The 13,865-nt window shown below is 40.0% G+C and overlaps 1 protein-coding gene across 4 annotated transcripts in view; it reads right to left on the bottom strand.

The window, feature by feature from the left end:
- The window catches only part of SCUBE1 (signal peptide, CUB domain and EGF like domain containing 1), a 218,476-nt gene that overhangs the window by 11,626 nt on the left and 192,985 nt on the right, over window positions 1–13,865 (bottom strand). For 2 of the 4 annotated variants that reach the window (XM_080392825.1, XM_080392827.1), the window contains 8 exons: window positions 13,247–13,339; window positions 11,586–11,702; window positions 9,056–9,193; window positions 7,820–8,023; window positions 6,072–6,233; window positions 2,782–2,949; window positions 1,733–1,894; window positions 80–277 (listed from right to left, as the gene is read on the bottom strand). In XM_080392825.1, coding sequence (XP_080248951.1) covers window positions 80–277; window positions 1,733–1,894; window positions 2,782–2,949; window positions 6,072–6,233; window positions 7,820–8,023; window positions 9,056–9,193; window positions 11,586–11,702; window positions 13,247–13,339 — 1,242 coding nt within the window. Of the gene's footprint in view, window positions 1–79; window positions 278–1,732; window positions 1,895–2,781; window positions 2,950–6,071; window positions 6,234–7,819; window positions 8,024–9,055; window positions 9,215–11,585; window positions 11,703–13,246; window positions 13,340–13,865 lie in introns of all 4 variants that reach the window. The other 2 variants (XM_080392824.1, XM_080392826.1) reach the window with 1 other exon arrangement.

Here is a 13,865-nt window from a genome sequence, read left to right as displayed (position 1 = left end):
AGACAGTTTTCCCTTCAAGATGAACTCTCCACTTGATCAGTTTGCAACAGAGTTCTATAACCTGTGTCTGGCAACTTACCACTTTTTCTCATTACTAAAACATCACCGCATTCATCTTCAATTGGGAGAAATATCTCAGGTACTACGATGAGTATTCTCCTCTTTGGAGGTGGATTTATATTCCAAATGCATTCAACATTAGCTGGGTAGTCTCCAGGATAGTTGGGCGATTCAATGTAGCCAGTATAATCCCCAAGTTCTCCTCCACAGTGCTGGTCTGTGGAGATACGTAAATTATCATTTGTGTTAGCTGATTAGCTAATTTGAGGTGTTTTTCTAGATCTGTCAAGAGCAAGTCTAAACTCCTTCTTGTGGCTTTAGAAATGCATGCACGCCCCAGCTGCCTCTCTGTTTAGCATGGAAAGTCTTTAAAGGAATACTTGATCTTCAGGGCTGCTCCAACCAATTTGCAAAACCTTAATCTCCGGTGCATAAACTGATTCAATGCTTCATTCAGGCTGCTTGAACGTTTGATTAAGAAACAAACACAGGTCAGTAAACATGATCCCACTATGGAGGTTCTCACACAGTGGTTACTACTGAGATCACACAGACACACAGAAAGTATTCTCGTTTAAATTCCCTTGCTTTTTAACCTGATGTAGCTGAACGAGTGCAATGATCCTGGTAGCCAACCTTGTCTTGATTACAGATCTTCCTTGCTTTATCTTAGATTAAAGCAGGTAATAAAAGAATCTCCACTGACGGATCAGTTTTACTTTCTGAGTTTTCAAAACTCCTACTGAATTTGCCACAGAAGCCTGATTCAGTAAGTTACTTCAGCTCGATCTCTGCAGGCCTACTCACCCACATAGAATTAGATATATGTTTAAATATTTTGCTTCACCCAAGCCTCAAAGGTTATGCAAGGTCAGAAGCCAGCTTGAAAATGGCAAGTATCTAAGACAGCAAAGTGACAAGGACGGTTTTATTTTATAGGGGAATTACCAATCATCTTCAAATTCCATACAAATATCTAATTTACTCAAATTACATTAGAAATCATGAAGGTCCCCAAAGACACATCACACATCATCAGAATAAAATCTTAAAACAGACTTGCACAGGAATAGTTAGTTTAGATGACATCACCTAATTATTTAGAGACATTTTCTTAAATTAGCATGGTAGAGATGAAAAAAAAATCGCTTGCCTAAAAGAACCAGTCATTCACAAAAGATCAAATGAAATTACACTGGAATCCTTGGGGATATTTAAAATGGTAATTGAAGATAGGAGGCTGAGTACTGCAAAAAAGCCTAGGAGAAGATTTTACTGTCAAGAGTGATTACTTGGCAATTGCAGTATGCATGACCGTATCTCCTAGTACTTTATAATTATTATAAAATGGCAGTTACTCTGATAGAAGATATTGTGCTCTACAGAGACACAGAGGAATATGCATCACTGCAAGACAGCTTACAGGATCTGGGAAACCAAACGCTCTGTATTTTTAACTTGTAGCTGGCACTCTGCCATCAAAACTAAACCAATCATATGCATTGAGTGGTACTTTTCCAGGCTTTTTTCTCATTGTTTTCCCAATTTTTCCTACTTCCTCTGACAGTAGATATATGAAATCCTGAAGTCCAGCCTGACAGATGGAACCTTCAAGTTGCAGTTCAGATCCAAAGATACACTTCATCTCACAACTACTATAAATACAACTTACTTTTGCAATGTGTAACATTAGTGGAGCCATCAAAATCAGTACTTGTATTCCCAGGGCAGGTGATGCAGTAGTTTTGACCAAACTCAGGCTGGTATGTTCCCACAGGGCATCGGATACATCTGTGTGTTGTGGAGTTGTAGTAGTGTCCAGGAGAGCAATGAACTGTAAGGTATGAAGGGTATTATTTTCAGAAAGTAGCAATTTTGAGTGCAGAGAGAACTTTTCTCTACCCAGGACATACTTCATGATCCCCATTCTGCAATATACTTTTCAGGCCATAAAAGGCAAAAAAGACACCAGCTCCCTGTATTTCCCATTACAAAGGACCTTGTAACTAGAATTATGTTCCAAAGACTAGAGCTAAATCCTTGTGAACTAGTAACACACGCTACGTATGTCTCTCACTGTACTTAACACAGTGGTTTCCAATGAGTTTGAAATAAATGGGAGGTGATACGTATCTACCTCAACAATAAAAATGCCTTTCACAATAGCAGGAGAGATGTTTCTGATTGTGTCTGTTTGCCAGGGCCAGCACATCATTCCAATAACTAAACCAAAATGCATTTGGGCAGATTCCTTCTTCAGCATTTGCACTGGAGGTTGACATTATGGAACATGCAACGTGTTGCATGCTTACAGTGTCTGCCTAGCTCATTAATAATCAATCCTTCATATAATTTCTTTAGTGTTTAGGTTTTCTAATTTGGTAAATAAAAATATACAGAATGTGAAGGCTAAAGCATTGTCTAATGCAAGTTTGACTTATTTCTTCTGATGATTTTTTTGAATTGGCTGATTCACTTAACAGTTACACCACTGATTCTCTACCTGCCTGTGGTAAATTTGTAAAGCCTGTTCAGTCTCTGCAACCTCAGGAGATCCTTCCTGGTTTATAGATTTCCCGACCATTTAATTTAATCACATGCCATGTTTCTGCATGCTGTGACTGTGTTTGTTTTGGAGCCTTTCAAACCCCTTGGTATTGAAGATTACAAACAAAAGGGCAAGCAGCAGGATTAAGAGTTGTGAAAAGATTTAAAATTCACCTTTGGTTTCACAGTCTTGAAAGGAAACAGCGCCTTCATACTTGGTCACAAGCCCACCGCCACATGGAAAGCAGAGGGTCCTTCCCGGTTCAGGCTGGTATGTACCAAGAGGACAGACTTTGCAAGGTTTAAAACCATCTGAAGAATAGTGCCCAGGAGAACACTGCCCTAGAAATTTAAAATGATCATCTGTATCAGTGAGCCAACTTTTCTGTACAAGGACTAAAACCCACTAGTTGTTAGCAGTGCCAATGCTTCCTTTAACATAAACATGTGACATCAAGATAGCTGAAGAGCAAATTCTAATCTTACCTGCTGATTTTACGCTGTTCCTGTAAACTGCTTCCTAAAAAAACCAGCAGCAAATACAACCAGCTTCTTAATAAGCTCTTTGTTACCAATGTTTCTGTTTGTTTTTAGCAAGGACTCTATTAAGATGCTGTTAGAACACTTTGTACTTTCACCAAGACTTTCATCTGAGAATTTCAAAGCACTTTGTAGGAAAAACTGTAACTTTGCACCATATCTATGAAGCAAGTAATTGGTTTTTTTTGTATCTCCATTTTTTAGATATGAAAGCAGTAGACCATGGGATTCACCAGACTGGATGGGAACAGTCCAGTACCCAGTCTCTGAGACAGCTGACACCAGCAACTTCCCAGGTAGCTGTGAAAACTAGTGCTTGTCAGAAGCTCTTCTGCCAGAAAATGATGATTTGTGTAAAGCAAAGCGCTTTGTGAATGAGTCTACTGACAGATACAAGGTAGTTTCCAAACTTGCTCCCCAGGCAATTTCTGAGAGGTGTTTGTTTGGTCTTGGTTCTTGCTAGCTTGAGTACTTTACTCCTTGACAAACTGCCTGAGAATCAGGATGTCAAGTTTTTCAAGATTATGGCATTAATGCAGATCTTCACACCACCCCAGCCTGGGAGACCAGCACTTCGAGATGGAAGGTGTTCCCTGAGGTTGCCTAATTCCCACACTTAGTAATTTAGCTTCCCTGAGAATTGAACAGCAGGCAGAAACAACTAACTTGAAATCCTGAAAGCTTTGAGAGCTCTAGGTGGGGCTGGGGTCTCTTAAGAACCCTGACATTTGCTGGGAAATGTTTGGGGCATCCAATATCTTGGCACTTAGGATGAACTAGAGCTCCTGTGTGAAAGCAACATTCAAGTTCTGCCCTCAAAAAAGTCAAACCCCTATCGACACCTGTGGAACCAGGATCTCTGAGATTCGGTTGTGCTTCCATCCCACCTGGCTGGAATATGACTGTACAAGCTGGCTGTTGTGACACAGACCTCTGAGCAATATTAGGATATTACTGATTTGAAGACAACTCTGCTATTGTTTTTGTGGCAAAACTGATCCACCTGGTCTGGTCCAGTTGGTCACTGGACTTCAGCATGAAGGCAGTTAATGAGGAGTGGATTTGGATCTGGATTTTAGTATGAAAATCAAGTACTTGTGAAGCATGGCTTACAGTCATCCTTCTAAAGAAGAGGTACGGTTGGGTTTTAATACTGCTAAATACCTGATGCTTTCAACACTAATACGTTTCAGTCCTCACCTGTATATAAGAAGAAGCAAACTTGCTCCCTTCTTGCCTTCTGTGTTGAAATTGCTAACAAAACAGATCTGAGGCAATTTCCCTGAGAAATTCCCCAAACGACTAGGTTTTCTAATTGTGTTTTGGCCTTGTACCTACATGGATCACATGTAAAATAAGTATCACAGCATGTTATTCACTTGCAGCTACAACAGAGTTCTACACAATAGGCACTTAAAATCTCCTATGTAGTTGTTGTAGGTGCCTCACCTGTAGGGGTGAGGATTTCAGTCATGACTTATTTGTTACTACACAGGCATTACTGCTCCAGAAGGTATGATGTAAAAATAATATTGATTACATACAGGTGTTAAGCACATTTCTAACAAAATCTGTCTTCATCAAAGCACACTCTTTCATCACATATGCCGACACATTTTACAAAGACATACTGATTTTGATAAAATCTTTGACAGGGAGGTTTATGAAGTCCAAAGCATATTCTCTCTTGACACTTTCAGAGAAAGAGAAAAGGGGAGACTGTTGGGATCTGACAACAAACATTTTGAGACACATCCACTCAGCAAAAATAATCAGAATGCTTTCTTCTTAGTGTTGTGCAGAGAAATAATTCAAATGCAAGCTTGAAACAAAAGTCTTTCTCCTGTAGCTGTTGTGCTGCTTTGGTCAGTATGCTATAGTCAACCTTTATAAACTCAGATTTTATTTTGATAAACTATTCTTGTTGGATTTTGCATAAATACAAATCAACATAACAAAGATGCACAGGCATTTTGAGAATTTTCCTGTGATAGATCCTTTATACAGTAAATTGGCAAAATCTACCATATGTTTGGATTGGAGATACTAGAGTTATTTTTCATTCAGTGGATGGGGAAAAAGAAGCAGTTTCTTAAGTGACATTCATCGTGTGTTCGTTCTAGATATCCCTGAAGAAAGCATTAATGTAAATTACATGAATGAGTTTTAAAGTTAGAACTTGCATAGCAGATAGGACATACTTCTTTCAAAGTCAAATAATGTACCTGCTATAAACTATATTTTGCTCATCTGTAATGAAGCGAGATAAATAATCAACAGTTGTGTCTTAAAACCTTATCTCAATCAGGTTACACATCACAGCTCTTTTCTGAAACCAGGTATTATCATCATTATAATCTAATTTATATATCATCAAGTTGAATCAGAAGATGCTACACCACTTGCCAAAAGCTACAGTGAATTCAAGCAGCCTTGAAACTTCCAGTCATTAGCTCTGAGTCCAGGTTACAGATCCCTGCAGCAGAACTATCTCAAAATTATGATTGCTGCTGTTTAGACCAGGTAAACCGCACCTCATATGCAAAACATTACATCAGCGGGTTCATTAGACTCACCAATACCAGTCCGAAGTAATCCATCCTTTTGGCTCACAACATACCTGATGAGTCCTTACAAGTCAAGGTATGACCAGATTCCATACCTGACTTGAAGCGCAGTGCTTTGCTTGGCTTGCTCATTTCCATACCATGACTCACATTGCTGTAGCAGGTCCCATCTTCTTGTCAGCAATGTCAGTGGATGGAACAAGCCAAAACATTTTGTGTATTGCTTGTAAGCGCATAGAGATTTCTTCTGTTACCTTTACAAGACAGAAGCGTGGAAGGCTCTCCCCTCTTTTAGCCTCCATGCCTCACAGGCTGTGTGGCAACACTTAATCCTTTTTATAATCAAATTAAACTTGCCTCCACATTCTGACACATTCCGGGCGCCTGCTACTCCCTGTCCATCGTTACTTGGGCAAGGCTCACAGGTAAGTTGACCTTCCGTGTCTTGGTATGTTCCTGGTGAGCAAGGAACGCACTGATTATGTTCTCCGCTATAAAAGGTGCCCGTGCTGCAGGTAACTGAGAAAAGAAAAGGGGAATCTACATAAGGACTTTCATTTTGATCACATTATTTGCCTTTATATCAAACATTTAGAGAAGGTGGATCTCTTTGGCCCCAGTATTATAGTGGCAGATGTTTTGCATATGTTAGTCCAGGATCCCCAGCCAATGTAAACAGGCCCATCTCCACTGTGGTCTAGGTCGATTCACATCAGAGCCAGGTCCTTCTATTGTTTAAGCTATTAAAGGCATTGTACTGCACTGAAGTGTCTATCAGACATACACTGTTAATAAAGCTGATGCAGTCTTAAAATATTATATTGCAGTTTAATTAGAACAGTGGTGCATAACCTATCGGAAGTGATGTGAATTTTTAGTTTACATTCGGTGCATTTACGTGTTGGTTTTATAGCAGACAACTACAAAAAGTCTGTCTCCTGAGATCAGTTCTAGAGATTTCTCTGAGAGCAGTGTACCCCATGTAATATTCTATGTCTCTTGATACTCAAATATCCCAACTGGAAGGTGTTTTCAATACTGGTATGAATACGTATGCTCTTCTTGCTGCAACAGCGCGCATAACTGCATTAAATGTTTTTCTCTGCTGTATATAAGTAGTTAAAATGCATGGGTTTCTAGACACTAATAGCAACAGTCTTTCAATACAATTTCTGAATCACTGTTCTTACATGATGAAAACCACCTCTGAAAATACTCACTAGAGGCACTTATCAGATCTGCACTGAACTATTTCTTTTTGCTTGTAAATCACTTGGTGTCTAAAAGAAGCTGTAAAAATAGATACTCTGATTTTGAAAAGATGACTCTGAGTGATTAGAAAGCTTGCAGTGCTAAGAACTGCCATAATTTTGTGCTAGCATCTTTTTTTGTGTGTGATATTTTTGTGCTAGCATTTTTTTGTGCTAGCATTTGACCCTAGTAAAGCACTGGCGCCTGGGAAAAGGCTTAAAGAAATTAGGTATTTTGCATAAAGATAAAATAGATTTATGTATATTCTTTTTTTTTTATTGGTCCTCTTGAATATTAAATACAAGTATATTCATGGGTCATGGATTATTTGGTGGTGAGAATGAGAGAGGCAATATAAAACTAAATACACAGCACCAAGGCGAACACCATAGTACTGTTTTACAGAATTGTAATTATGTTTTCATAAGATGCTGAGAGCAACTGGGAACTAATTGCCAACATTGCCTTGTGGCAGGCCTTGATACATACCAGCTGACGGCATGGGAATGTATGTATACATATGCTTCTGTTCTCCTGCAATCATTTAATGAACTCCCTTTGAAGTCTTTCGAACCATCAGTGGTCCATGCACATACGCCAAGTAATATTGATCTAAATCACCTGTTATCTCATAGATTTCCTCCCTGGCTCACTAGGGTTCTGTTCTCCTGCAATCATTTAATGAACTCCCTTTGAAGTCTTTCGAACCATCAGTGGTCCATGCACATACGCCAAGTAATATTGATCTAAATCACCTGTTATCTCATAGATTTCCTCCCTGGCTCACTAGGGAGAAGTTAATTTTGGATCGCTTGTTTTGGGGGACATGGCTGAACAGAGTTGTTGGGACTTACCGCATTTTCCATCCTGCAGCACTTGCCCTGTACTGCAAGCTTCGTGCCCTTCAGTAGCTTTAGCTGGCTTCTGAGCCACTTCATATTCTGTCCCAGAAAACTGAATGTAAAATTGCTGTTTATTAATAGATTTCCTCAATGTTTTGATTGCAGTTTGCAGCTTCTGCTCCATCCTTTTCCGAACACAGTCAATGTTACAGGTGTCTAGATGGGAAATGATAACAAAACTAGAAGCAATTGAGATTCATGTTTAAAAAGAGGTGCTTAGCCTGCATCACACTACACCTCTGTTTGCTTCACTGTCTTCACATGAATTGTAGAAGCAGCTCACTGTATTCAAAATCAGGCCTTTTAAAGGGACAAGACAATACACTGAGGACCATCAAACTGAGTTTCACAGCCTGTAAGTGCACACTGGGTGCTGATATCTCTAGCGTTAAGAAATCTGGTTATACCGAGTGCACAGGGAGAGGGCTGCAGAAAGCATCAATCCCATGTGATGTACTTCCAGTTACGTGTTCAGTCTGCCACCACTAATGATTCTGAATTTTCTCTGCCCGTGCTTTAACTCAGTTGATTATGAGTTAAATTCTTCCCACTTTCCTGACCAAAAAATACCTGAATAACACAAAGAAAGGTGCTTTCTGGCATGATTACTGTTAGGATCGCTTGGCTAGTGAGGTACCCCTCAGGGTTAAGAAACCTGTCTGAGGACTGACATGTTTATACAATTCAGTCCACGTTTTCTTCGGCTGGATTTTATAGCATAATGTTCCATCTCATGAATAACTTAGAGCAATTCTTTTTCTTCCTGAAGTTTGTTATGGATTTTCCAAACGTGTGAAAAAAATGTTTGATTCTCAGCCTGAAGTTTCAGCAGCTTACGTTTTCGAGGATATTTTTATTGTTATTGCTGCAAGATTTCTACCTAATCCTTACATTCTCTGTTCATCAATTAACACTTCTGCTGTTTAAAGAAATCAGACTAAATTAAATTACATAACTTGATGCTTTGAAGGAATTTTGCTGCAGGTTCAATCTTTGTTCCTTTGGCTTAATTTCATACCTGATTCTTTTCAATTAAATCTCTGAAACTTTGAGTTTAGAAAGGCTGTTGAATGAGGCTTGTGCTAAAAGGTTTGCGTGGCAGCTTGATGAAACAGCATCAAAAAGATGCTAACAACATATTGAGGAACCGAATTCTGATTTCTCTCCACAGACAGTACTTTCACAAACCTGAGACTTCTTCTGACTTCATCTCCACTTCAAACTCTGCGGTGATATGGGATACTTCTTTCGATGGTGACTTGCGGCCTCTGCGTTTTTTCTTGGAGGAATCACACTTGAGATTCACAAAGGTCACCTGGCAGTTGTCTGTACAAGGGAATTGACCTCCTTCATATAAGAGAAGCAACACAGAAAAGAAATCAAGTAGCAGAGTAGCACATGACAGGCTAATAAGCGGTATCTCAGCTGGGTTATCATGAGTGCAGCAACAGGCTTCATAACGTTCTAACATGCATTGTTAGACACCTCCTTCTCTGCGCAGTTTTGGGTTTGTTCAATTTGCTACTCAATGCAGGAGGCAAATATAGTGTGGTGATGCTCAGCTGCACAGTGGTACCTCTAATGCCTATAATTGCTTGTCTTTTTTGCTGCAAAAGGATTGGAAAGGTCTTTACAGAAATTAGTTAAGATTAGCAATACTACATACAGTCATTTGATGGTTAAACAAAGCAAAAGAGTAAATTTTCGTCAATTCATGAGAGTGGCAGGCCTGGGCCTCTAGAAACTAACAGCAGGTATGCCATCTCTTTCAACAATGACAATCACCAGATATCAAAGGTTTTAAAAGCCTTTCATTGGGAGGTCACGAGAATATATTGTAAGGCTTTATCTGAGGGGAAATCATGGAATCATTTAGGTTGGAAAGGACCCTTAAGATCATCAAGCCTGTTAACCTAACACTACCAAGTCCACCACTAAACCATGTCCCTAAGCACCACATCTACACATCTTATAAATACCTCCAGGGATGGTGACTCAACCACCTCCCTGGGCAGCCTGTTCCAATGCTTGACAACCCTTTTGGTGAAGAAATTTTTCCTAATGTCCAATCTAAACCTCCCCTGGCGCAATTTGAGGCCATTTCTTCTCATCCTATCAGGAGCCTGATAGGAACTGAATGCCCTTGTCAATTATGTGTAATAAGTGAGGAGAAAGGCCACAATCAGCTCGGACACAATCACATAAGCATCCTCCTCCTATATAAAGAAATCTATGTGAAAAACACCCTTTTTGTAATAGGTGATGGACCTTCCAGGTCAGGGAGAAATTTCTAGCACTCAAGCCACCAGAAGGATTTCATTGCAAGTGTGTGATTGTGTGATATATTCTTATGGTTAGACCCAGAATTTCAGATGACATAAGCACAAAGTAAAGCAAGCAAAGGACAAGGAAATGCATCCAAGAAAAACATTCCTATGGTGACTGTATGGACCAAAAAAATCAACTTCTATGACTCCAAAAATGAGTCTGATAATCACATCTTATTAAAATAAGACAATACATAAGGACAAGGCAAGCATGTTGATAACTGAGATTTGTTTTAAGCCAATACTTGGAAAATTAGAGAGATAAATGTCTAGATTGAGGGTAAAGATAAAACTTGAGTCTAAATTTTAAAAATAAAATCTTTAAACCATTAGCATTTTCTTAGGATAGCTATTTTTACTCTCTGTTCAGGGCTCATATATGACTCCTCACTTGCTAGCAAAAGTGGTGGTAAGACAGATTCACAACAGAGAATATATCACCAGCAGACGTTTGCTGTAAGCTGCTAATTTGCTTTAAGCAACAATACGAGCTGTTGCAATTACTCAGTCAATACTGTGTATTAAAATCTAGAAAATCTGGAGTTAATAGTAAATTTAAATGAGCTCCAAATCTTTTAAGCTGTGGAAATGCACAGCAGTAACACCCAAATACTCTTTAAATGTCCCTGTCATGGTATCAAGGGGATAGAGAACAAGAAATAAATGTCATGAAGACCTGTTAAATACATATAACTTTTAAGATCTCTTTTTTGTTCAACTTTAAAAGTGATGGTCAAAACTAAAAATAATAAAACCACATACCTAGTCACAGTGAGTTTTAAAAACATTTGATTACTTTGATTCAGTCTGACACAAACTTTTATTAATTTCAGATTTTTGGTAATTATGTTTAAATGTTCTAAATGTTTTTTCTAACATCATAACTGCTCACTCCAGCATCACAAAAGATCTAAGGCTGTGTAACATCAGAATTTGGTTACAAGTTTCCCTCTTAGTGATTGTCTGTGGTGCTGCAATGGAATACTAAGCCAGCAAAAGCAAATAAATAATAGCTTTTGTTTTTTTTTTTATAAACCTCATTTGGGAAAATTAAACCAAACCAAGCTGACATTGTTTCATGTAACTTTACATTGGTCACAGCTTTTTGTCTCAGCGTATTTCCAATGCCAGAAAAAGGATCAGCTTAATTCCAAACTCTTTGAGCAAAGATTTTTCAAAGCAACTGGTGACATTTCAGCACTGTTAGATCCAAACCCAAGGCACTGTTCAGCTCGAGTACGAACCTTGGCCTGAACTTAAATTCAGATCCAAATATGAAAACCATTACTTTTTTTTTTTCCTGTCTGCAGTGCGAAAACAAAATATGCAAACAAGGAAGCAAACGAACAAAAAATTAGAATGCTGTTTACATGTTAGAAGAAACCACATACCTAAAACAGCTTGCTTCCCAGAATCTTTTGTTTTTTCTTTGCTGCGAGGCCGTAAATGGCACTTTGCATCTTTAATTTTAAAACGAGCTTTCTGCTTGATTGGAGGAGCTAATGAATCTGTTGATGTAAAGTAAAAAAGCTATCATTTGGGATGCACATGAAAAGAAGTCTGAAACTTATTTTTAAAAACAGACTCAAAAGTCTTCTTCTGACATAGAAAAGAGATAGCCCAAGAGTTATATACCTTGTACAAGAGGATCCATTTCGATAAGTTCATTTGTTCACATAAGCACTTACTTTTGAGGCCATGAAGTTCAATGTATTTGCTAGTATTGCACATGCTCTGCACATATGCTTCCCCTCCAGCAGGCCGGCACATCTTGGTGGAAATTGGGTGAATGTGTCTCTTACTACGAAAAAGGTTAATTCTTATATTTTTTTCTGAGTCTCTGTCTATGACTTCCCATGTTACTTGGCTGTAGCTCTGCTCTTGCTAATGCCAACCAGGAATAAGATTAATTCAGTGAAGCTATGCTGTGGGCAGTTGAAAACCATCCAAAGGAAGCGTCTTTATTTGCCTGCGGTCTATGGCTTGGAAGCTTTATTCTCCAGATTTAAATCCAAGCCAGTTACACCTTGTGACTTTAGATGCTGTTACACAGCCAGGCACTGCTTAGGAAATGTAGCTGCTGGCTGGGTTCCTCACAAAGTCCATGGTGGAAAAGGCTGGGCCTGGCCCATCACCTGCCAGCTGCCGCGGGATGCCCACCAGGTGCGGGGCGGTTGTAGGTAGGTGCCGCGGTTTGGGTCCCTTTTTCTTTGGGATGGCTTTGCCACAGCAGGACTTTGGAGGTAGCCTGCCCCGGTGCCACAGGCAGACACATCTGCTGCTGTGTCACCTCACTCCACAGCTTCTTACCTCCCAAAGCATTCCAAAAAGAGCAGATATGTGGCTAGAGAGCTGGCAAGTTGGAGAGAAGTACAGCAGGCAATGATACATGAGGTGGGCTGACACTTCCCACTGCTGGATGCTGTTTCAGCTGCTTCTGATTTTGCTAGATTTCAACCATTTTGAGCTGAACTTTTTTCGAGGCTATCAGCTTAAAGATGCAGTTTGAAATCTTTCTGCAAAAATAATTCAGCTGTTCCAGAGAACAGGGTGAATGACACACAGTACGTGCTCATAAAAGTATCATAACCTTTTTATCGGGAATCCCCGGTAGAAGGGTCTGTGCTCCTAAGGAGGGACTTTGCAGGTGGGGAATGGGACCCACCGTAGCCTTCTGCTCTTTCTTGTGTTACTGACAGGCCCCCTCTGGGTCACTTCCAAGCCTGGGAAGAAATGCCATTCTGATATGCTTGCTATTGCCTTGGTGGACTCTGGGAAGTAGACGTTTGACCTTACTGAATATATCTCAAAACTCCACCACTCCTGTACAGACCTACCAAGGCAACACCACACTGGACGGCCACTGAGCACGCTCCAGCCCTCAAGGAGAGGCTTCAGAAAAGCGAGTAGGTGCACGATGAAACGCAGACTACCTTAATTCTGACCCTGTGTAACTCAAGAGCTGTACACCTTGCAGCTCACGAATGGCCTGGGGGACCTCCATCACCCACCTCCGAGACACCAAGGCCCGGGTGAGCAGGCGGGCACCTACCTGCGCAGCTGGGCAGCGTCGCGTTGCGTTTCTGCTGAGCCTTGCCTTGCTGGACGGGGACGCCACAGCTCAGCGTGTAGCTGTTCTCCGAATCTGCGGGGCAGAATGCAGAATCAGCACATGTGGCAACAGCCTCACAAAGCATCTGCTCCCCTTGGCACCCCCTGCATTGATGTTCAGTGCTTGAACCAAGTGCTAAATAAGGAGGGGTTTTCAGTGCTGAACCTGGATTTTAAACAGCTGAAATAGTTTGCCAAAGGCTACTGCTTCACAGTGTTGACTATAAGTTTTGTTTCTTCCAGCGCTGAAATGTTACATTTTATAAACAATTTGGCATGAGGGTAGCTGTAAGTAATTCCATGGTGCACAAGCAGAGAATATTTTGTGTTTTTCCACAGCAGAGCCCTTGCGCATTGATCATCTCTACAGCTTTTTAAAAAAACTTACTTTCATAATAATTTTAGCTTCGGATTCTGACAGGATTTATTGGCAGAAACAAAAAATAACATACTTAGAACCATAACAGGGTTTACATATTGCACAGATAAAACTGTGGATTGTTGCATACAAATTAGATAAATGCACAGTTCCAGTAATCTCTGCTAAACTGAAAATAAAG

This window comes from Falco punctatus, assembly GCF_963210335.1.
Source record: "Falco punctatus genome assembly, chromosome: 6".
Classification (NCBI taxonomy): domain Eukaryota; kingdom Metazoa; phylum Chordata; class Aves; order Falconiformes; family Falconidae; genus Falco; species Falco punctatus.
The sequence above is the reverse complement of the archived record's forward strand: the minus strand, read 5'-3'. Positions and strand labels throughout refer to the sequence as shown.